General features: G+C 34.8%; 1 protein-coding gene across 1 annotated transcript in view; it reads right to left on the bottom strand.

The window, feature by feature from the left end:
* Nucleotides 1–5,082: 5,082 nt before the first annotated feature.
* LCORL (ligand dependent nuclear receptor corepressor-like) overlaps nucleotides 5,083–23,809 on the bottom strand; it is a 25,497-nt gene continuing 6,770 nt past the window's right edge. Inside the window, exons 2-6 of the mRNA XM_010003086.1 lie at nucleotides 23,184–23,263; nucleotides 22,796–22,925; nucleotides 15,899–16,153; nucleotides 8,688–8,778; nucleotides 5,083–7,272 (exon numbers count right to left, since the gene is read on the bottom strand). Coding sequence (XP_010001388.1) covers nucleotides 6,240–7,272; nucleotides 8,688–8,778; nucleotides 15,899–16,153; nucleotides 22,796–22,925; nucleotides 23,184–23,231 — 1,557 coding nt within the window. The 5' untranslated portion in view covers nucleotides 23,232–23,263 and the 3' untranslated portion in view covers nucleotides 5,083–6,239. The remainder of the gene's footprint in view (nucleotides 7,273–8,687; nucleotides 8,779–15,898; nucleotides 16,154–22,795; nucleotides 22,926–23,183; nucleotides 23,264–23,809) is intronic.

Here is a 23,809-nt window from a genome sequence, read left to right as displayed (position 1 = left end):
CTCTCCTGAATCCCACCCTAAGATATTCATATACCACAGTGCATTGAGTGCCCTTCAGGATACTTTTAAAGATCCTTCTAAAGAAATTTTAATTTATATATTTCTTACTCAAACTTAACTTCTTACACCTACTAGGCTAACAGGAAATGGAAAAAAAAAAACATGGCCAGTTGCTACAGTTACTGTTCTTTGCTGATAAAAGTTTCTCTTCTAGTTTTAAGTAAATTCCAGTGGTGCATCACATTCCTTCATTGCAATATATTACACACACATACACACAGACGTGCGTGCAACGCACATGGATTCCTTCAGAAAGCAGAGAGATATTTACCACTGAAATAAATAACTCTGTGACAAAGGTTAATATCCTTTAAATCTCAAATATCAGGTGGGCCCATATCTAAATAGGACTGCTGAACAGTTTTTCTCAAAGATAGTAACTCAAAATCAAGTAATTGAAAAGAAACTACCTTAACTACTTAATTAATTTCTTATAAATTATTAAAACTAATGTCACTACTTACCTAATCAATCATTTATACTGAAAAGCTGAAAATTTTCCATGGTAGAAATTAATACAGGTATTTCTTCAACTAAATACAAAACTCATATACTGGATAGCAACTATCAACAGATAGTTAACACCCAATTCAAATGTTTTACTGAAACCAATTGCAGGAGCAGAAAATGTTAAAAGAATTCTGTTTTAGAAAAGTATGTATTGTTTAAACATATCACCAAACTCTGAACATGACACTAACTTTTTGCCCTACTACTATCTCCTGTGTATTTTTTGAAACTTCATTTTCATTTGGCATACAACTATACTGCTCAAGGAACAAACATTTAAAAATCAATGTGCTATATTTATATAAAGTTAGCTATTAATTGATTAGCTCATGCCCAATGTTATTAGCAACAATAACTTTAATCTCAAGTTTCTTACTGAAAGCTATACATACAAATTTCTATTTTTTTTGTCCCTCATGGCTTTTAAAACTTAGATCTTAAAACCAGTCAACTATTCTTAATAATTCCTCATTTTTTTCCTTCTTTTGCCATCTTAGTATTAAACAATATATACTCAAAAATCAAGCATCCAGATCATACTAACTCATAGAAGTGTAAGATAACTGCGATGGTGCTAGTTGAAATTGCAATTATGTTTAAACTGAAATAACTGAAGTCTTGTAAAGAAAAACCTGCTTTGCATTCGTGAACTAAAGTAAAACCATTATTATTCAAGGCCATCTCAATGCCAGGGTCTGTTTCTGAAATGCTGTTACACTGAGAAGAGTCTGAGTGTTACTCAGTCCAACAAGCTCAGAAGTCATGAGGTGCTGAGATGCATTGCTACACTTGTGAAAACAAAGCTTATTCTAGTAATAAAATGCTGGGTAAAAACTAATTGGCTTCCTCACCACCATTACTTTGATTAATGTTTTGAAAGGCTAGATAAGAATAAAATGAACACAGCACTAGGTCATCAATATTTTGTTTGAAAATCACAGTAAACTTGTTAAGTGCTAATTTGCTAAAAAGATGGCTATAGTACAATCTTTTTTAGACTGAATCTCTAGATAGATATATGCCTAATAGAGTTTCAATGGAGAACTTTAATTGTAGAGAACCTGTATCCATAACTTCTATTTAAAATACGCTCCAGAGGAAAATGTCCAGAGCCCTAAAGACTTGTCAAAGTCTGTAACCAAGATTTCCAAAGGCCTCAAAACTGCTTTGACTTTGCTATGTAGAGATCAAGTGTTCCATAAAGTAGTATCTTGGTTATCACAGACATATTGCACATTGTCCTAATCAGATTTTTTTCCTGGCCATCTACCCTTGTGTAACATCTAGATTCTGCGTTCCCTTAGCTTCTAAGTGTTAGCTTCTAAAACTGACAGAAAACTTAACTTCCTCTATGTTATTGTAATAGCACCACACTCCAAATGGCCTTACAAGTTTATGAAACTATATCAGTCTCTTATTTGGTCACCATTTGGGAACAGAGCTTACTATGCAAACAAATGAAAGCATTAAAGCAACACATTTTCTATAATGTGTCTCTCTATAGAAATGACCATATATGTAAACAAACTAATGTTAGTAGCTTTTCAAGACAATTATGGAATTCTATTTCGTTTTCTGTCATTCCTTCTTGTAGCCGTTTAAATTTGTGTTGTCTGGCAGTAGTTTAGACTATCCTCAGGATAAAAGGCTTAAACAATTTCATAGAAGTAAGAGCTATCACTTTCACAATTGCATACTTTCCTCACAGAACAGTCTTACATTTCCTACAAATCACACACAGAAAAGAGAACGAAAGTGGGTAGGAAATTGAGGGGTTAAGAGGTGAGAGGATCAATACTCGCTTCTCCCCCAGTACCTTTTATGCACAATATCTCTTAAGACAGAAGTGAAGCGTGGAATGATATTATTTCCCTACTGGAGGGCAGGGGCAGTTAACAGCATGAAGTGGGGATTGCCTGGAGTCCAAAACTGGCAAAATGCAGAGATTTGACAACACTAAGTACTAATCTTTCAGCATGTTACTGTATGTTTTAAAAAGTACACCTTTGCCTCCTTCGCAAATCAAAAAAACTATCAAGAGCTTCCCAAAAACTTTCCTTCCCAAGCATCCTATCCCCTGTCATCTCAGCTACAGACAAGACAGATCAATCTAGCAACTTCTTTGCAGACTGGAAATGGGAACAGAACTGGGAACAGGACATGCTTTCAAGTACTCATGTGAACAGCATAGAAGTACTATAGAAATAGAAATGTGACTTACAGAAATGTTAGCTTTGACTTTACCAATAAACCCCTCAAAAAAGCTATATATTACCTGTCATACATAATAGATAATTTTAGCTGTAAACCAAAGGATGTAACTGTTATAAAATTACTTCTCTGCATTTCTCATTTATAAGTAATGCATGTATTCTGAGAAATCATGGCTCCTTAAAGCTACTACTTCTGATGTATACAAGTCTCAGATAATTAGTCTTAATTATGTGCTCTAATTTGTACAGTTCTTGATCTGATGCCATTGCTAATGAACTTGTGCCTCAGGAGTAAGTCAAATGAGTCAGTGTACAGGTTTTTGTTTCTTTCTTTTTTTTACTGAATGAGCAAATCAATCACACATCAGTGTTGTAAATTTATGTGCAAAAGCATTGAAGTGCTTTACTACAAATTACAACGTAGAAACACGTTAACTAAACAATTAAATTCATACAATCAGATTTAAGAATATAACAACACAAAGAAGAAACAGAATTACAGTACATTTACAACACAAGACAAATACATGGAATTCATTAGAAAATATTGTAATAAATAATTCATGAATTATAGTGCAATTGATTTATGCATAAATATAACTAATTGCCTAAAAATCAGTTGTTAACAAAAATCTGTCAAAAATCAAGGCAGCCACAGAGTTTTACTAAATTACTGCGACAATGGAAATACTGCAATTAAAAAACAAATACAAGTATTTGTACTGTAAACAACTAAAAAAAAAATCAGTCTCACTAAAGTTAATATACAATTTAATATAAAATTGTCATTAGCTACCAGAAATGGTTTAAACAGCTTTACTGAGCAGTAGTTCTAAAAACAGAGGCACTGTTTTTTAATATAAAATACTTGAGAAACATTCAAATAAGTAGAAAGCATGTAGGGCTTGCTTTCACCTTCATTTAAAATTCTGCTGAAACAGGAATTTTCAGAAATTGTCAATTACTAAGTAGTGACTGGTAACTGAATTTATAAAACAGTTCAAAATGTGTAATTTAAATGACATTTAATGGAATACATAGGGGTTGGGGAAGAAGAATCTACACATTTCCCTGCCTTTCCTTAGTTGTGTAATCAAAAGGTTAGCCTAATAATTAGAAACAAATAATTCTGTTCCTTTAAACACTTACAGGTTGAGTATCATCTATAAACTATCAAAAAATATTTTACTATTTCTGACCAAAAAATAAATACAAGTACTAAAATGTTGAAAATTAATTATAATATTACATACAAAACTACTGAGTACTGTTAAGTCAATAGTAAAATGATCCCTGATTTTATGAATCCTGTTAATTTTTTGGTCAGGTCATCTTTTAAATGATATAAAAAGTGTACTGTAGCTTGCCTTCAATATAAACTTCTGACTCAAATTTATAACATTGTCTGAGGAGTAGAAAACGTCAGTATGGTACAAAGATTAGGCAACGTACTGGAGCCAAAAATTTCTGCAAGTAAAACTGTACAAAGACAGATCTTGAAACATTTAAGAATTTTTCAACTTCATCTTTCAGTGGGGATATATTCAGAAATTAATCCTTCTGGCCCTCACAAAATATGGCTTAATTTTTTTAAAATGAAAGATGACACTGACATCTGCTGTTTTGTGATCTCCCTGTTATCAGGTAGAGTCCTGCCTAAGAAAAGGATTCATTCTGTAATATGCAAGTAAACCTTAGTCACTGAAGAAGGTACAGTATAGATCTGAGAGACCAAAGAACTGAGACACTGGTTGTGCAGTTTCACAGAATTATACTGCTTTAAGATGGAAGTTGCTATTTTTAGGAGCTCTAATATGGGCTGGATTTGGCCATCAGTATTGCAGTATGCTTTCCACTGAATTTAAGGGCAAGTTGATCTAAAAATCAAATTATCTCATGTGACCCATATGTATCTAATGTCCTGTTATGTTTTTATAACAAAGCAATACATATGCAAATTTAACTGGGGAAAAAAGAAGTGTGTGCATCAAATGTATAAAAATTGGAGAAAAGTATATTTTCTATGCCAAATGAGATGCATACAGAAAAAAATAGAGAGGAAAAGGGCACTGATGTCCAGTATTGAATTATGAAGCAAGCCCCCATTCTTCATATGTAGACATGTAGTTTGCGATATTACACCAAAAAATTTGAGTATAATATAAAATCCAATAAGAATACTTTGAAATTCATGTAAAAACTGCAAAATGAGCGTAATTGGTCTCCTTTAAATTCTACTAAAAGTTAAGTATTTAAAGTGAACTGCCTAACTTCTAACTACCAAATTTATAAAGAATTTATATTATTGAAAATTCAAAACAGCATCACTGTTTAATATTTGTATTTCTATCAAGACCCTGAACTGCAAATTTGGTTATTAGCAAAATGATAATGTAACTTGGTATTCATTTTGATCAACTGAAAATGTTTTGAAATGTCACAGCAGCAAATACGTTACAGTTACAGTGAGGTTCTTCAATAGGAGTGTGACACAATCCTTAAATAAACTTTAAGTAGTCATAACATCAACTAACCAGCACGTTTCAACAAAAAACTCAAACCCAAACCATTCTCAAGCTCATTCTGTGCACATTATGAACATGCTCTAAGATGCATTCCAACTTTCTTTTTTAACCTTACAAGTTACCTTATTTGTCAAACAAAAAAAGGAAAATTATGTTAAAAGTTTAAATTATTTTATGCTCTTAGTATTCCATCTTATTAAATATTTAATAATGCTATAACTACAGTAATTTCTCAGGTCATAAGTGTACACTTTGTAAACACCAATTTATTTCTAAACCAACAACAAAATTTTTTTAAAATTATAAAAAATGCAGTTTATGCCTGCTAAACACACATTTTTAGTAATGAAATGTTTTTCTTACTTGTATTGGATATTTAAGTAACGATGAACTTTTTTCCTTTCACAGGATGTACTATATCCTACTAATACTTCACAAATCCACCTCCTTTTAAGGAACTAGCTTTTTAAAAAACATCCCTTGATTTGTATAATCCGAGTAACTTACAATTTATTGCAAGTATTCTGTGAAGTACAAAAGTCTGCTAACCCTTGGTTGTGTATTTCTGTAATAAGATGGATTATTGAATGGGTAGAGTGGTTCTTCACCAATTAAAAATTATGCTTCACATGACAAATACTTGTTTTCCCAAAACATCTTTATGCTATTGACTACTAAATAAAACCTGAATCTTTTCACCTATTTATACAAGGATTATATTAAATACACACTATCAGAATTAAGTGAGCAACTCTATAATTCTGTCCACAGTGAAAACCCTGAATAAAACTATTTTTCAAAAGGCATGTGTGTGGTTTTTGAACTGTGTAATTTCATGTCTTCTGTCAGAGTGAGCGTATGTACTTCTCACACAGTGTGTGTATACAGACATACATACACACACACAAAAAACAACTTTCTAACAATTATTCTACACAGGCTTGCTACTGTTTTTGCAGCTGCCAGTCCCTGAATCTGTCATATTAAATAAGCCAGTATCTGGTAATCGGAGCTTCTTCTTCGGCGGAGTCTTCAATGTTCCAGATCTCTCTTTTACTTTATATTCTAAAGTGCTGTGAGGTACCCCATAAATTCCTTGTGCTTTGGAAACACTCATTTTCCCACTCATTACCATTGCAATTGCTTCTTCCATTATTTCATGATCATACTGCCGATAGCGGCCACGTTTTTTTCTTGGTTGCTTATTATCTTTACGATCCAAACTATCTTCTGTATTTTCTGAGGTTCCATCTATTGTCCCATTCTTAGCATTAAGACACAAAGGAGAGAGGTCCCCATGCAGAAAGTAGGAGTCAACACTTGAGTGAGTTACGGGTCCAGAACATTCAATTTTGTTCTGTTTAGGGAGGATATTTTTCAATTTTTGAAGAGCTGATCCTTCTAAGACTGAGGAGGTTTTAGAAACGTGGTACATAACATCCAGAAGACCAGCAGTATCAGACTGTGGTTTGGACACAGAACTTACTCTTAGCTGAGGAATTTTTAATTGTACAGTAGGACTTGAAGTTTCATATTGTAGATTTTCACTTTTTTCTTTAAATTGAGTGACCATTCTCTGTAGAGTTAACTGGTGGAGGTAACTGGAAGCTGTTGGGAATTTTAATTCTGAGGTTTCAAGTAGACTGAGTTTACTTTTTTCTGTGCGCTCTGCTTGAGCTCTTGCCCACAAGGCTACTTTTTGTAGGACTGCACAAGTTTCTTTACTGTCTTTAAATGAATAACTATCATTGAAATCTCGAGTTTTGTTTTTAAAAGGTGCAGGCTTTCCTGCTGGTAAGGCTTCTAAGTGGAGAAGTAAAGTTTTTTGAGGTATGCCATAAAGTATGCCTGCTTTATTTATGTCCAGTGCTCCAGACTGAATGTCTTTCAAAGCTTTTGAGAGCAAACCATCTGCAAACTCAGCACTTCTTTCCACATAGTCCTCTCTGTGTCTGTGTAGTCTCCTGGATGGATGGAATGAAACGATGGTAAACTGATGTATGAGAGACTCTCACACAGCTATGGAAGGGAAGGGTCCACTCCTTTATTATACTCCTTGCTTCGGTAACATCACTGCTTCTGATACTTTTAAGCCTTTGAGATGTGGTAGTTAAATGATTTTCCTAGCAAAATGTTACAGTTCTGGTAGGACAGTGTGTCAAAAATCATACGGTGGCTTCTACAGCAGCCCTTCCAAGAACTTTATATCCTAGCTCAGTATTCGATAATACTCTCATGTGCTTGCTATATTTCCTTGTTCGCATGCTTGCAGAGCAACACTGTTATAAATTTTAATTATACAATTAAAGTTCCGTTAAATACCCAAATCCTGAAGGAGTTTTTGTTAGTAGAAACGTGACGTTACCGCTAAACAAGTAATAAAAGAGTCAACCCCCTCATAGAAAATTTGCAGCAATAAGTACATAACTACGCACAAACATCCCAGACTTACACGAAACTAGACTTTCTACAACAGTAAGATAAAGTGCTCTAGGTAACCATCAAGTCCATTTTGGTAAAATAAAGCTGTTTTAAAAACTTCTAGCCACTACTACTTACAGCTCTCTAATTACAAAGTCGTATTCTTTTTAAAGCTTCTTCAAATCAGCAAGTTAATAAAATGCAATTTTACATCATTCAAATACAGCTGCAGTAGCCCTATTTGCAGTAAGTTATTTGGTAAGACGTACAGGTGACAAAAAGGGTCCTGCTGTGGCTAGTGGATGGGAGGATGCCAAGGGCATAACAAAATCCAAGAAAACAATGCATTTCACTACTTTTGTGGCAGCTTTCAGCAGATAAAGTAACGCTTTTCTTGCTGAACAAGGAAATTTAACCATTTGCCACCACACACCATAGTCAGAACCATGATGTAAGTATAAGTACAGTGATTAAGAGCTCTCTCTCTCACGCGCTTGCTCTCGCTCGCATTAAGGAATATTATACATAATAGTCATTTAACTTGTTCATGTTAGTTGAAGAATATTTTTAAATCTAAATATTAACATACTCATTTTTGTCCAAAATTGAAGCTTCCTAAATAAAGTCTGAAAGAATATATTCACATTTCCTTCTACTATCCTACTACTTTTAATGTGTTATGTAATCAATTTTAAGTTCATTTTTAGTAACATGAACTAAAGTTTGGTGATTGTTCTGATAACTTTTCTTTAAACAGAAAAAAAGGAAAAAAGACAAATGAAACATATGATATATACATAGACACACACTCATGAGTGACAAAAATTCATTTGAAAGCAAAATAGGAACCACATGTGTGTGTCAGTATATACAAATATGTTATGAACATAAAACCTGACTTCAGAGAAACCTGGGTTGTCTTTTATATAAGCTGTAGAGAGTCCTAAACATTGCTTACCCAGACACTGAGTTTTCAGAACACAATGGATCATGTCTTGGTTCTTCCAACCTTGCGCTTTTCTTTGTAGAGAGATCTAGCACTCCATCCCCTGCAAAGAACAAGCAGTGGTGATAGCAGTTCATCTCAGAAATTTTGTTAGAAACATCGTGTACATGTTTCTATGTATTTTTAAGCAGTTACTTTATCTTGTCAAGTTTCTGACATCTTATCCTTTAAACAATGTCAGCTGTCCACAAATGGGTTATATATTTGACCTGGAACAAAACTTTTTTGAAGAAAAAATAAACTAATTAAGAAATAATAAAAGAAGAATCTGCCTTAAACAAGAACATGTGACTGCTTTCCTAAAAATCCCTTATCCATATATATTGTACTGTTTATTTTCAAGGCAGCCAAATAAATGCACCTGACATTACTATTTATAAATCCATATTTATGTACTGTTAACAAACAAGTCCGATATTGAAGTTAAAACTGACTTAACTATATAGGCTTACAGGATAATTTAGGCTTACTAGGGATCTCAGGAGGTCTCTAGTCCAACCTCCTGCTCAAAGCATGGTCACCTATGAGACCAGATCATATTACCAGATGACAAAATAGTACCCCAGTAACTGGGAATACAACCTGAGCCCAGTATAGGTTTAAGCACAGGAGACCTATGGTATTAAAGGTTCTAACCGTTTATTTATATTCTCTCTGCCACTCCCACATATATATAATAATGAAACTGGAGAAATTAAAAGACTTAAACTGGGGTGACAGTCTTCTCTGTTAAGCCACTGACAAATGTTTGATTCAAGACTTATAGTCAGCTGTTGAAGTCTATTAAGTATTGAAACAGAAAACCACACTTTAAAAAGTATTTAATAACATGGAAAATTAAAGTAATTAGCACCCAAAATACTTTTTCAAGTTTTTATTTTTTTTAACAACACAATTACAGATAAAATCCTCTATATATATTTAATTTCATACCTTTCCTCCTTGGCTCTCTGTTTCAAACTTGAGCTGTTTTGTGTGCCTGAGCTCTGTGAATCCAATATTGAGTTTCAACATGTAGCTCAACATTCAACTCCACAAGAAACCTTATGCTAGCCCTTTTACATTAGTGTTATTTTCATGTTACTGCATATTACTGCTAATCATCAATTATCTGTGTATATTTTCCCACACACTCAGATGCAGACATGAAGAATTGGCTAGATAGTTCAAATGCCAACACTCAAATAACAAGTTAGAAAAAGCATTAGGTTAACTCTCCTTTATAGCAGTACTGTAAAGAAATAGAGCTTTGTGTAAAAGTCACATCCAGCTATTTATTTTGGACTGTTTTAACAATTTTTGACTGTTTTTCCCCAACTATTTTGTATTATTTGAAGAAAGGTAAAGAGAGAAAAAGTCACATCATAGGTCAGCATAAGGGGAAAAAATACTTATAAATATGCCACTTGTGAAAGATGCTCCTTTTCTCCTGAATATATTCCTTTCAAAGTCTTCCTTAACCCTAAGAAAGTTAAAGGAAGGACTAATTATGGTTAATTAACCTTTCTAATTGAGTGATATTCCAGAAGGAAAAAACAATACAGAAATATCCTACAGAGGTTATCTGGCCTACCCATCTGTAAAGCATTCCAAATATCTAAGCTTGCAATGACCCTGAGTCCTGTGCAACACACAGGTTTCATCTGTTGTTTTCTGCCAGTCATACAGAGTACATGTCTCTAAGTGTTTGTGTGTTCCCTTTCACAACAGTTTCTCCATCTTCAGTTGATAGTCATAGGCACTATGATAAAAAAAGTTTAGAAGAGATCACTGGACAAAGTCACTGAAGAAAAAACTACTTCAAAGTTCACAACTCAAGTTATGAAGAGCTAATAATCTCCCTAACCAATCTACAAGAAAAATAAAATGAAGCTAACTAGATTTTTGGAAAAAAACCAACCCAAACAAAACTCAAAGATTCTCAAAAGATTCCATAATGAAATCTAACCAAAATAATTTTCATTTCCAGTCTTTCACAAGGCCACCAGTAAGTTGAAAAATAACTGAATAGAACACAATACTGAAAACGCAGACTCTTGAATAAAAAAAATTAGATACATTTTGGGCTTCTAAAGGGTGAGCAGAACAGAAGAGTCACTTCAGATTCAAGGGAGTTGGTTCCTCTAACACAGGAAATTTAAGTATATGACACCTCCCTGAAGACAATACTTTATAGGACTATGATCCTTAATAAAGACAGCCACGCAAAAAAATTGAGATACATACAAAATACCGGATGAAATCACCACACACCAGTCTGGTGCGTGAAATTACTTTATTCACTGATTTCACTCAAACTAAACAAAAAAGCCCAAACAAACAAAAAAACCCAAGAAACCAAACAACACAAAATGCCCAAAACTGATGCAGAAAGAGCTGACAAGTCATAAAGATTCATTAAGAATATCCAGTAGCTCCTGATTTTGGTAGATATTCCTGCTTTGTAATAGTATCAATTATTATTATAAGAAAGAAGCCTCTACAACTGGTAGGAAAATGACAGCATTGGTTAGAAAGCTTTAACACATAATGAAATGCCACCTAGTGAAATGAATGTATGTATGTACACATACATTGTAGAGACATTCACTTTGGTTCATTAGGTACAAGACTAAAAAGTTTGTAAAGAAGCATCCTAGAGATGAACAACGAATCTTGAAAACCAGTTACCTGCAAGGTAGAAATATTTATTTTAAACCAAGGCAGAACTTGGTATTATTTCTGTCATAGCACTCAAAATAGGTATTGAGACAAGAATTCTGGATGAGAACTAAATTACATCAGAAACAAATAAAAAAACCCAACATTTTGGAATATGGTTTTAATAAGACATGGAATTACTTCCACTCTTTGACTGAAGCCATGACTACATGACGACAGTCTTCATGAACAATACTAAGCAACACGGGGAAATACAGAAAATATTATTAGAAGTTTTTCAGGTCTGCTGCTCACAGCCTTCTAATAAAGTTATTTCTGTGCAAATTAAATTATTTTGATCTCCAAACAAATAGCTCAACCTCTGGCCTTTGCCATTCAGCACCAAATCATCAAAGCAGCAATATGAAGATACAACTAAGTGTGATCAGAGACAATCTTCAAAATAATCAGGATTACAATCACTTGAAACTCCTCCAGACTAGTGATGCTAAAGAAACGGGAAGAACAGCAAGGAACAGAAACTGCATGGGTCACCCTTGAGTTCCTACAGCTGGTATTTCTGCATTGATTGCAGCAAACTTTTTTCTTTCTGGGTTTCAGGAAACCTCTCACTATTATCAACAGCCTCAGTAGGTCAGACAGTCTATTCTAACCAATCCTCAGCCTCCAGGTGTGAGAAAAAAAGTCTTCTCCTAGTGTGGGAGAGCACATCAGCCTGGCCACTATCTGCATTTTATGCCTCTCTTGCTCTCCCAGTACATGCTATCATTGGATTGAGGACCTCAGAGATACCTCACTGGCTACTCTAGCATTAGTTTCCTTAGCCTTTTTCTTTCCCCCAACTTCCCTTTTAGCTGGGAAGTTGTCTTTTTGAATTGTTGTCTTTTTTGTTTTGAATTTGTTGTCTTTTGCTGCTGTCACAGCAGCTCCTGATGTTCAAAAACTGCTGTGCAAAAGCTGCCCCATATCTGTTTTTCTCTTCTAAAGAAGTTTCAGCCATCTCTGCCTAGTTTTAATACAGTGAGATTTAGTAAGCAACTCTTCCTTTACTGTATCCATCATACTGTGGTAAACCTTAACAAGGTTTTTCATAGCCACAAAATGACACTGTCTTGTCTTCAATGGCCTTCCTGATGATGCCTTGCCTTTTGCTGGCTATTTTCTCTGCTGCTGCACATGGAGACAATGTTTTCAGAGAACTGCCAGTAAGAACGCTTTTTATTAATTCTTAACTATTGCTCTGACTGTCCCTTTTAACAGGCCTCGTGCTATTTTGTACAATGAAAAACTGAAAGATGAAAATTGTGTGGCTATATACTAGGTGTCCATGGCAAGGCTGCCCTGTGCCTGACTGGTTTAGCTGGTTCCAACAGACCTGCTGCAGTGCACGACTCAGCCCACCAGGTATCTGGACAGAACCTCTGGGAAAACACTTTAAAAAGGGCAAAAATTACCAGATGGAAAAAGGGGAGAAAATAATGAGAAAACAGCAGAGGGAAGCTCAATGGCAGAGAGAAGCCAATAGGTACAGTCTGGACATCCCACAGGCATGGTGGTGGCCATAAAGAAACCTGGAATCAAGCTGGGTGTGGGAAAAGGAGGAGGAAAGGTAATGTTGTAACGTAATGTGTCTTTTATTTAATAGGTAATAATTTAAGTTAATTTTCCCCAAGCAGAGTATGTTTTGCCCATGATAGCAAGCAGTAAGAAATGACCATGCCCTTACCTTCCTATTTTTTTCCCACTGTGCCATTGAGAGGGAAGCTAGTTGAGTGTGCTACACAGAGCTTGGCTGTTAGCCACCAGGTAGCCAAGAAAGAAATAAATCACTACTTCTCTCAGAAATATACCTTTTTAGGGTGACCTTTGCATGCAGAATTATTAAACCATTTATTGACTATATTTAGATCTCATATCATTAGTCTTTGGGAACATAGCACGTATATCTTCAATAAGCATAGTATAAAGTATAGTATTTTCTCCATTACATATGGTAAGAAGAGTATATTAAGAAAATAAAAAGTAGGTTTTTAAGTGTTTGGAATTATTTCAACAGCCCTGAACAAAGCCAATGAGGCCACAAATGCTGTGATTCCCATTGTTATACTAACTTCAGTGTGTATTTTCAAGAGATATGAAACCACTTTCCAAAAATTGTTTCCAAATTCTAGAACACTATTCAGAAATCTGTATTTTGCTACAGATTTTTGTGAAATCACATGCCCATTGTTCAACTGGATAATAAAATGCTATTTTAAATCATTTAAACAGAATTTTTGACTTGGGGTATCCTTATTTTTCCTGCTACTTCAATAATAGCCAAGAACAATGACAGAGCTAAAGGGTAGCCATAAGAAGTTCATGCAGCAAAATGTCACACATTGCCAGCTACCTTCTGATGTCTTCCAGTCTCTGATGGAACAAAGAAATTTATGCAAACTCTCGTGCATTTTTCTGCTATGTTTACACACTATCATTGTTCCTAAAAGATACAGCAATAAGACCAAGCTTGAGTAGCTAAATTAGCAGCCTTCTCAGATTATTTAGTTGTACAGCTTATACTTCTGCTCCTTTTAAGTCACTTTGCTCAGCAACCTGAATGATCAACTCTTCCTTATCTGTTTTCAGAGGCACCACGAACCTCACCAGTGTGCTTCTTTTTAGCTTGTTGTAGGTCCTTCACAGAGCTGGACAGTGCAGTTGCTGTCCTCTTCTCAGAGATGCCACCACTGCAGCCTCTCCAACTACCAAAACCTTGCCACATAAGCCTAAGACACAGGGCTACCAGGTCTGGAAGTGTCAGACCCAAATATTTTTTGAGATGGCAGACAGATACATGACAAAAGTAAGCAGCATTCCTGAATTAAGATCCAGGCACCTTCAGTGGCAGAATCTTTTTTCACTATTGACGTAACACTTTGCTTGGCTCTGATCAGTGCAAAAAGAAAATAAAAATGCTTCCAGTGATCTGGTAAATAAAGCTTATTCCTTCCTCTCACAACTGAAGTCTAAGAAGAACAAGAAGTTATCTTTGGGGACTTTGCTCCCTCACAGACATTTTAAGATAGTTATTACTTACAATCAGCGGCTGAAGTAAGCAACAGGCTATAGCGCTGATATCAGGAACATACTTTTTATTACCCTCACAAAAGAAACCTGCTTCAGCCTGGCCACTTATAAATCTTTAAGATCTGTCATTTATCCATAGCAGACTTATGTCAAAACATTGCAGATATTTTCTAAGGATTTAAACTGCACAAGATTAAACCCAAACATGAATGGGTTTCTGCTGACCAAACAAAAAAAAAGAAGGAATTCCACAATTTCTTAATGTTTCTGCAGTCAAAGAGAAGGGATGTTTAAAAATTAATCTAGAATAGGTGTTTAGTAAGTTAAATCCATGTCAGAATTCCTCCTCCCTTTTCCCACCCAAAAAATGTGCCACCTAATTAAAGACTGCATCATTAAGTACAAACATACAAAACCTGCTTTTATTCTGACCAATGTACATTTTAAAAAACAACTTAATTCTGCAGTTCTACCTTCTTTTAACGTTTTTAATACAGTAAATGGCATACAGGTAAACTCTCGTCTGCAGTATTGTTTATTGGATTAACATGGAGCCATGTGTCTGTAAAAGACAAAAGCTGCTTTTCCCGCTGCTTTCAGTTGCACGAGTCCCTCCTGAAAATTGCAGCTAGTCCAAATCAAGTTCAAAGTCCAAAACTCTTTATATTATACTGTTATCGGTTTTGGATAGAAATATTCCTCAAGGCAAAGAAATTATTTCCTTTTAGTAAATGATAGTGAGACAGACTTTCTTTTTCTAGCTTTACTCTCAATTAAGACAGTTGCTTTGATTTATAATGATCAAGACACAAAGTATGGCAACTTCCTCCCAAATTAATCTCTTTCCACTGTTCTAATACATTTGTGTTTCAAGAATCAAAGGGTCAAAGGGCCTGACACAGACAGTATGACGTTTGCTTTCTGAAATTTCAATATCTTTTTCTCCGAAGGCTTCGTAACTGCCGTTTCCTTTACAAAACCTTGAATCACTATTACCTGCGACAGACACAAATGAGATTACTTAGTTTCAGTATTCTAAAGGTGAGAAATTTTGATGCTGCTTAAAATTTGACACAGGCACTCAGAAATGAGAATATTTATCTACTAACATGTAATATGGAAAATCATTTTAGCTGGAGTTGGTTTACTGTTTGTAGAGTGTTATTTTTGGGGGGTGGTGGCTTTTTTTAATATTACAGTTCTCTTACCATTTTTCCTAGTGTTTAAAGGAAAGTGTGTGCATTTTCTTTAAGTGTTCAGTTGATGCAGTGCAAGTTTTCCTTCCACCTTATTTTAACCACACAGGATAACTTTTTTTTTCCAATATACTGATTACTACTTTGGAAAAACAAAACATACCAATATTTTTAATTAAAAAAAAAACCAAAACAAAACAAACAAACAAAACCCCACAAAGAAATATAGAAATTTACCTTGCTGAGTATTCTGTTCTTGAGTTCGATTCACAGTGAGGTCTAGAGGGCTATCCTGTTCTTCCTGAAGGGAGTTTTCCGTTTGGTTCATTTGGATACTTTTACATATCAGACTTGGTTCAAACGATGAACCATTTCTGTTCTCTTGAATTTTGCTACTTTTTGAAATATACTCAATTGCAAACTGACGGATCATTTTTTTCATTAATTCCTGAGCAACTAGGGGAATGTTAGGATCACAGTTCTGAGGAAGATCTAGGAATAAAAAACAACACAGGCAACATGTATTAAAACTTAATTACTTTTCTTTAAATAAGTACTTTCTATAAGCACAGTAAAAGTCTGTACTAAGTATACATAGAAGGAAAACATTAATTTAGATGTCTAGTAACTTTTTCTTATGAGCATTCCTGACTGGAGGTCACTTGGAAAAATATGTTTAGCACACGACTGATTTTTACCTTATTCCCCTCCGTTTTAACATGCAAGTCAAACTATATGACTAGATAAATAATGCAAGTATGCGAGTCAAAATCTGTATTTATTGTTGGTAAATAAGTTGAGCCTTAAATTGCAGGCTGTTAATTTTCAGTTTTGAAAATGAATTTGGAGTAAAACCAGTGAAAGTTAAATAAAGCTATAAATAATACATAAGTTACTTTAAAAGAACAACTATAACAAAAATAATTAATTTAAAAGTGGAATTCTATAGTTTAGTCATTTTCCTAACACAGAATGGACTTTTGATCAGAAAAAAAATAATTCCTCTCTGTATTAATTATAACCCCATTGTAGATTCAGGCTTGCAATTTCAAAACTGGTATGATGCTACTTGAAATGTCCCATACATCTAGCAACACAAGCAATTGAGTTTTATTACTAAGTTTAAATTTTTATTGTAAAATCTTGCAGGGTTTTCAGGACATTTTCATTACATTCTCAAAACATTTAGGAGAAAAGCTCTATTTCTTATTTTAAACTGTATGCATCCTATTTTTTGTGTATGCAACAGTAGATTTTCTTCCATGGAACAAAGTGTTTCATTTTAAAAACACAAAATAAAAATGGATTAAACATTACACTTTTGGCTTTATATTAATGTTATCTGTCAGCCAGAAAAAAAGCTAAACCTGTTACTAAACAAGAGTAGCTGAGGCTACATTTGTGAATCACTAAGAAACCTAGTATAGAGTACCAGAAAGATCAACAAAATAAAGATGTAACTTTGCATAAAAAGCAATGTAATTAAGAAACTCCATTAAGTTGTTACACATTAATGCAATACTTTGCTTCACAAGACAAGCACAATTATCCATACCCAAAACCCTATGTTCTTGGGCAGTAGTAGTACTCATTTCACTAGCCCTTCTTTCCTTCAACTTTACACACATAAAACAAAACTATCCTTTTCAATGTTTTAACCACTGTCCACCCTTGAGTTCATAGGTAATGAGTGGAAGAGACTTCATCAAGAAGGAACAGGGATTTCAAGATTTAAAGTAAACGTTAATGTGACACAAAATAATTAGTTTATAAGTTAGTCTTGATTCCCAGAAATAAATGCCAATGGACACAGGAGTAGTTACTAGGATACTTAAATTAGTCTGAAACAGAATAGATTGTTTTGTTTTCATAGAAGCACAGAAACTCACAAGGACTGGATAGGTTAGATGTTCGCATGCGAAGTGTAAATTTGCTAGTAGGTAGTTTGGAGGATCACACTGTGTATTTGCTCAAGAACTTTATGGCAACGAAGCTGTAACCATCTACTGGAAAGTAAATGACCACCAAGACAGACCAAAGAATGCTGCTCAAGCTTAAGATTAATGCACAGAAGATTTTTTTTTTTTTTAGTTGTTTCAGTTTTATTCAAAACCTATTCCAATTTGAGAATTCACTTTCACCAAAGTATTGCAAGGAATTACAAACAGGCATGCATGCAATCTGCTATCTAAAGCACAAGAGGAGACTTGATTGTGCAGATGCTTGTTGTTTGTATCTCTTGGTTGGCTTTTCAGTATTGCTTTGAGAAAAGGTGAAGCTCCAACCTTTTCAACAACTAAGTATATGCTAGACATCTTGGCTTCAAGACACCTTATGTAACATGTGACAAAACAAGTCTGCTCATGCTTGAAGCTCTATCTCCTGAGAATCTTTCAGCCAGATCTCTGCCAAAATCTCTAAAATTGAGTTTCAAGATGAGAGGTATGCGAAGAAATTCTAAATGATGGAGGGGATCTACAAAGAAAAGTTTCTCTCTCCATCACAGAACACCCAGGAACCAGTATTCTTTGTTTATTGGTATTTCCCAACTCCTAAATAATGAAACCGATACTTGTTCAACTGGAATTTTATCATCTTACAGACACACAGGGAAAGAAAAAATTCAACAGAAGATATTGGAGCAGTAAGGCAACAGGTGTAAAAATGGTAATGCATCTGCAAAAATAACAAGAGAACAAGATGGAATAGTTATTTAGGAATAGAAGCAAGTGCATGCATGGCAGGGGAAGAGCACTTGTAGACATGAAAAACTACTGACAAATAGCTTAGCTTATAAAACTAACCCATGAACCAACACAACCAAACCCAAACACAGGCAAACAAAAACCTGACCATCAGTAACCAAGAAAATAATGAAAAATGAAAAGAAGAAACATCATCAGCTGTGAATAGCGTACCAGATACCTGGTTTGGAATGACCCTGCTTATACAGAGGAACCAGTTTGTTGCATGCACCTAAGAAAAACTTTAAAGACTTTTGGACAACAAGTGATCATCAGTGAAAATGGGAAAGGTATTTTACACCCAGGCATGATCCATGTCTTTAAAAAGCAAAAGATCATAGAGCACAAGAGACTCCTCCCATTAGCCGGAAAACACAACAGCCTCAAATTTCTGCTCATTAATCACCATACCCCACTCTATTATAAAACTGCAAGAAGAAACTTTCAGAACTGCCAGGATTTTATTGCCTTTCTATTCCATTTTGAACTCTTTACACTGCTAATATCCAAGTACGAACTGCCTTTAGACACTTGCAGGAGAAGCTCACTTTTCCATTAGGAGCAAAGTAATCTTTTGACCTATGTGGAATACCAAAGGATTCATTTTTTGCTCATAAAATTTATACTAAAGAAAATACTCCCTATAAAAGAATAAAGGCAGTACATCAAGTGTAATCAAGTCTAATTACTTACTTTCAATGGCTGTAAATCTGTATTATTATACAAGTATGCAATTCAGAGACCTGTAATTTTAAGTTCATAGTGGTAAAGTTTCACTACACATAGGAAATTCGTAATTAGTCATATTACATTTTCACATGTAATTTAATGTATTTTGGGGTATTAGGTTTCAGAGCTTAGTATTTCTAGCAAATATTTCTTTATTATTATCAGCAGATGGCACCAGATATACTTTGTATGACCTAATAAGACATCTTAAAATAAAAAAGACTAAATGATGTTTGAATCACATAACCTGGTATTTTCTGCTGTGATTGTGAAGATTAGACAGAATGCAAGAGAAGGCAGTAATAAAGGTGATGTGTAATTATTACAAATTGCAATGACTTATTTAATTCAAAGCTAACATTTAGGATTAAAATTTCCTCAGGTTACATACTGTAACACCTTGTAATTACTCAAATTTGGCAGGACAATCGACAAGAAGTTAAAAGCTGCCAAAACAGTGTCCTGCAGTAGTATTCCATTTCTTGAAGAAAAAATAAGTCATTAAAAAGTCAAAATAGTAACTTAATTTTTCCTCTGATACAATACTGCAGCCCTTTTCTTGTATCTTCCAATCCTGCTGGGTGAGTAGCAAATCTAAGAAAACTTGGTTGCTTATTGCACATTTCCTGTATTCACTTCAGCTCTTCCCTTCTCAAAAAAATGCCACCTTTTCTATAACTACCCCACCTTACCAGGCATCAAACTGCCCCAATAACATTCTCATTTCTACCTGTAAACTCATCCAGCTCACTGTCAGATGACCAGCAACTTAAAAACAGAATACAGCAATTTATTCTGGCCCATGTATCATGACTAGTTTTGCTTAATTGGCTGATCAACAAACAGAGGGAATAGGGGCCAAGTTTACTCTACTTTTCCGCTCTTGTAAACATTCAATATTTTTCCTTCTTCTACTCAGATGGTAGTTTTCATTACTTTATATACACGCATATCTCTAAGGATTTTATTAAGCATAGTTGAAAATTACCAAGAAATTCAGAAGTGAAGACAGTAATGCTGGCAGGCAGTAAACTCAAAGTATGTGTTACTTTCCTAAGAAAGCAGCTGAAATCCTGCTAAACATTCTTTCCTTACGAATTTGAGGAAGAGGAATAGCAAGGATGCAATAGAAGTTCACTGCACAAGCTGTGACAGAGTTCTCAGTTCTTACACAAAACCTTTCAGATTTTGAAAGGACAAAATAGGTTTCTTGAAATTATTAATTGTTGTGGTTTGGGACAACACAACAAAAGGAACAGCCACATGGCTGCTCATTTAGCTCACACACACTCGGATGAGGAGGACAAACCTCAAGGTTTGAGGCAAAGGACAAGGAGGGTTCCTCACCGATTAAGGTCCCAGGCAAAACAGACTCAACTTGGGGAAAAACACTAATTTAATTTCACACTAATCAAACACACACAGGACAGAGACAACACAAAGAGCTCTGCTTGCTTATGTTACCCCACCCCTCCCTTCTTCCCAGGCCCAAATCCCTTTGTTCCTGGTTTCTCTCCCTCCTTCCCCCCAGCAGCACAGGGGGACAGGGGATGGGGTTTAGAGTCAGTTCACAGGCTGGTGGTTCCTGCTGCTCCTTCCTCCTCAGGAATAAAGATTCCTTACAGTCCTTCCCTGCTGCCCCAGGAGGTCATTCCCATGGGAGAGATCTTGGTAAGTTTGCAATCCAAACAAGTGAAACAAGCGTTACCTCCAATTTAAAGACAGCCAATCAAGAACTCTATATTTTTAATATTGTGGGTTTTTTTAAACAATGAAAGGGCTACTGTTTTAATGCTGGGTGTAAGAACTGTTCCTTAGCAAAAGAATTACTTGAAGTTTTTTTATTCCTTTTTTCCCGGGTTGATAACTTAACTGAAAAGTAAAATCACAAAAAGGGATGCAGTGATATTCTGGCTCAAAAAAGGACAATAACTGATCTCAAAAATCTGCAAGCATTCAGAAAACAGACTTAGGATCTTCCTAGTAAAAGTCTTAATCTTCCTCCTACAAAGGCAAGACAATTATTATAATACATCATAAATTTGTTTGACATGCCCTTTGCAGCTACAAGTTTCTTTTTCCTTTTCACTTCTCATAATTTGGAGAACTTAAACTTTGCCAGAACCTGAACCAGAGCAATATTCTTAGAGAACTCTTCAACAAAGTGCCACTTACACAAGAATACACAAGTCCTTCAGAGAATCACAAAAACAATCAGAAAATATTTTGGTTTTGTTTTTCAACAGACAAAACCTTTTTAATCCAGCATTACTGATCTGGCAGATTTAAAAAAATCAACTAAAGAAGATGCTAAAAGCCAAATGCTCTTTGTGAAAAAATTCACAGAAGCTGCTCATTCTGATAAAATGAGGTCACATCATGCTGTACTTCCCCCACAATAGAAGTTCCTTGCAAGAAGAATCAAGAGACACGATCTTCAACAAAAATATAAAGCAGGTGGATGTTGAAAAACACTGTACATCAAGACAAAGAAAAGATTTGAGAAAAGATACTTGAAGAAATGTGAAGGAATTAAAATACCTGCCTAGGGAGAACAGCATGCAACTGGGCCTGTGATGGAAATATACTAGGAATTTCAGAAGTAATGAGATGGCCAGACATTCTATTTTGAATGGAAAACAGTTGGTTTTACAGAAAACTAAGGAACAAAGACAGACTCAAAATGCTGTTGCACTCCATTCAAAGTTTTTTAAAGCCCTAGGCAAAATGTAGGCTGAACTGAGAGATTACCCGTACAGAAAAAGATTCCACTCACACCAGATTCAATGGCATAATAATCTCTTATCTCCTACAGCAAGATGAAGGTGAGAATATTAATTCTGGAGTTTTTTCCCCATCTAGGTGAAGACTAGTTCTTTGCTAGAACAAGAGAGGGTTGTCATCCTAGTCATACTTAGGCATTTTGACCTAAGTATGTGTACTAAACCCAAGAAAAATGAGTGAAAGTTGAAGTTACTGAGTAGAGCTGCATCCATCTTCCTTACAAAGAAATTTAAGACAAAAAGTATTTTTGCTGCTGTTGAGAGTGACTAAGTAACTTACATGAACCAAGCTGACTTGTCAGTCACTCATGTACTGCTGTAACTTGCTGAGTGCCCAAGAACAAGGGTAGTAAAATAATTACTGAGTTACTACTGAAATACTATATTTTGACAAGAAGTTTCAACTTCTGACTTGGATGTATTTGAAGTAGCAGCTTTTGCTTCAGAAGATCCCAAATCATGTTTTATAATCTGTAAAATACATTTTCTCATCTAAAATGCTGTTTGCTTGCTGAAAAACAGAAGTTTAAAAACAGAAAATGTTTAAATGCCTAAAATTCCAGAGAATGGCACCTGAGGGCAGCATGCAAACAAAGTAACAGCTCATGGTAAAAAAAATACATATATATATATACACTGAACAGGAGTCTTAGGGCAGTAACACAAAATGCTATATGACTTACAGCTATGGCAAATAAGCATAGTGCTTCATTTGGTGATTCAAGCAAGCAATGAAAAAGATTAAAGAAAACAAAAGAAAAAAAGAAAAACAGCATTCAGTAGATAAATTCAAAATACTTAATCAAAATCTAACTTAAATAATTTGATTCTTCCCAGATTTGTGTAATCTCTCAATATAAAAGACATGCTTTTATTACCTTTCTTTCGAAAGAGTGCATTTAGATAGTTTTCTGCTTGGCATTCAATCTTATCAGTGTTGGACTGGCCCTGAGATGACAGTTCCTCTGTAGGCGATGACTGTGAAGAACCGATAACTGATGCACGATCCTAGAAGACATATGAAGATTATGTCTTTTAGCAGTTAGCCTACTGATAGTACAATACACAATAAAATTGAGCTACAGAGTGAAAAATAACCACTAAAATGACAAAAGCAAATCACCTCACTCCCCTCTCACAGCCAAACTATCATGAGTTAAAATGCAGTATTAAAATATATTTGCAGAAAGCAATTCTCAGATTCTTACTTTCATACAAAAAAACTAGGTGTTTGGTAGTCATGCTTGGTATCGTGTTCATACTTACACTGACTGTTTCTTTGTGTAAATTACAAAAAGAACATTTCTCATCCATAGACCAGTCAGTTAGCTCTTCTGGCTCACAGTCTTAAAAGAAGAAAAAAAGCTAGATGTTTTAAACAAGAAAAAAATATATTTTAAGAACAATATACATATCCCACAATTATCTTAAATAAATTACATCCCAATTTAACATGCATTTATTGGTACAACATAGTCAGCAGTATATTCTTCAGGTATTTCCAAAGTCTTGTCTGGCTCACACAGCTCAAATTTCCTTTCAAGAAAGGTGCCTTTTGCTATTTGAACGGTAAACTCACACATTTCAACTGATTCCCTAATACAATCATCAGAGGTATCTGAATACTGTAAACAAAGCTCTGAATTCCAGTCATCATTCCTTTTAATAAAAGCATTCAAAGTTGTAGCAAACTAAGCTAGGAATTAGGATATGAACTCCTTATAAGACTTACTTTATACTATCATTACAGGTTAACCCTGTACTCTCAGAAAGCTTCAAAATAACCATGTTTTATCAGAAGATGTACTTTTATCTTGAGGCAATACATGACTTAAACAGATTGCCTATATTGAAGTCCAGTCCTCTCCTGCTGCAGGGAGACATGCCATATC

The sequence above is a fragment of the Chaetura pelagica genome, unplaced genomic scaffold (assembly GCF_000747805.2).
Source record: "Chaetura pelagica isolate M959 unplaced genomic scaffold, ChaPel_1.0 scaffold147, whole genome shotgun sequence".
NCBI lineage: Eukaryota > Metazoa > Chordata > Aves > Apodiformes > Apodidae > Chaetura > Chaetura pelagica.
The sequence above is the reverse complement of the archived record's forward strand: the minus strand, read 5'-3'. Positions and strand labels throughout refer to the sequence as shown.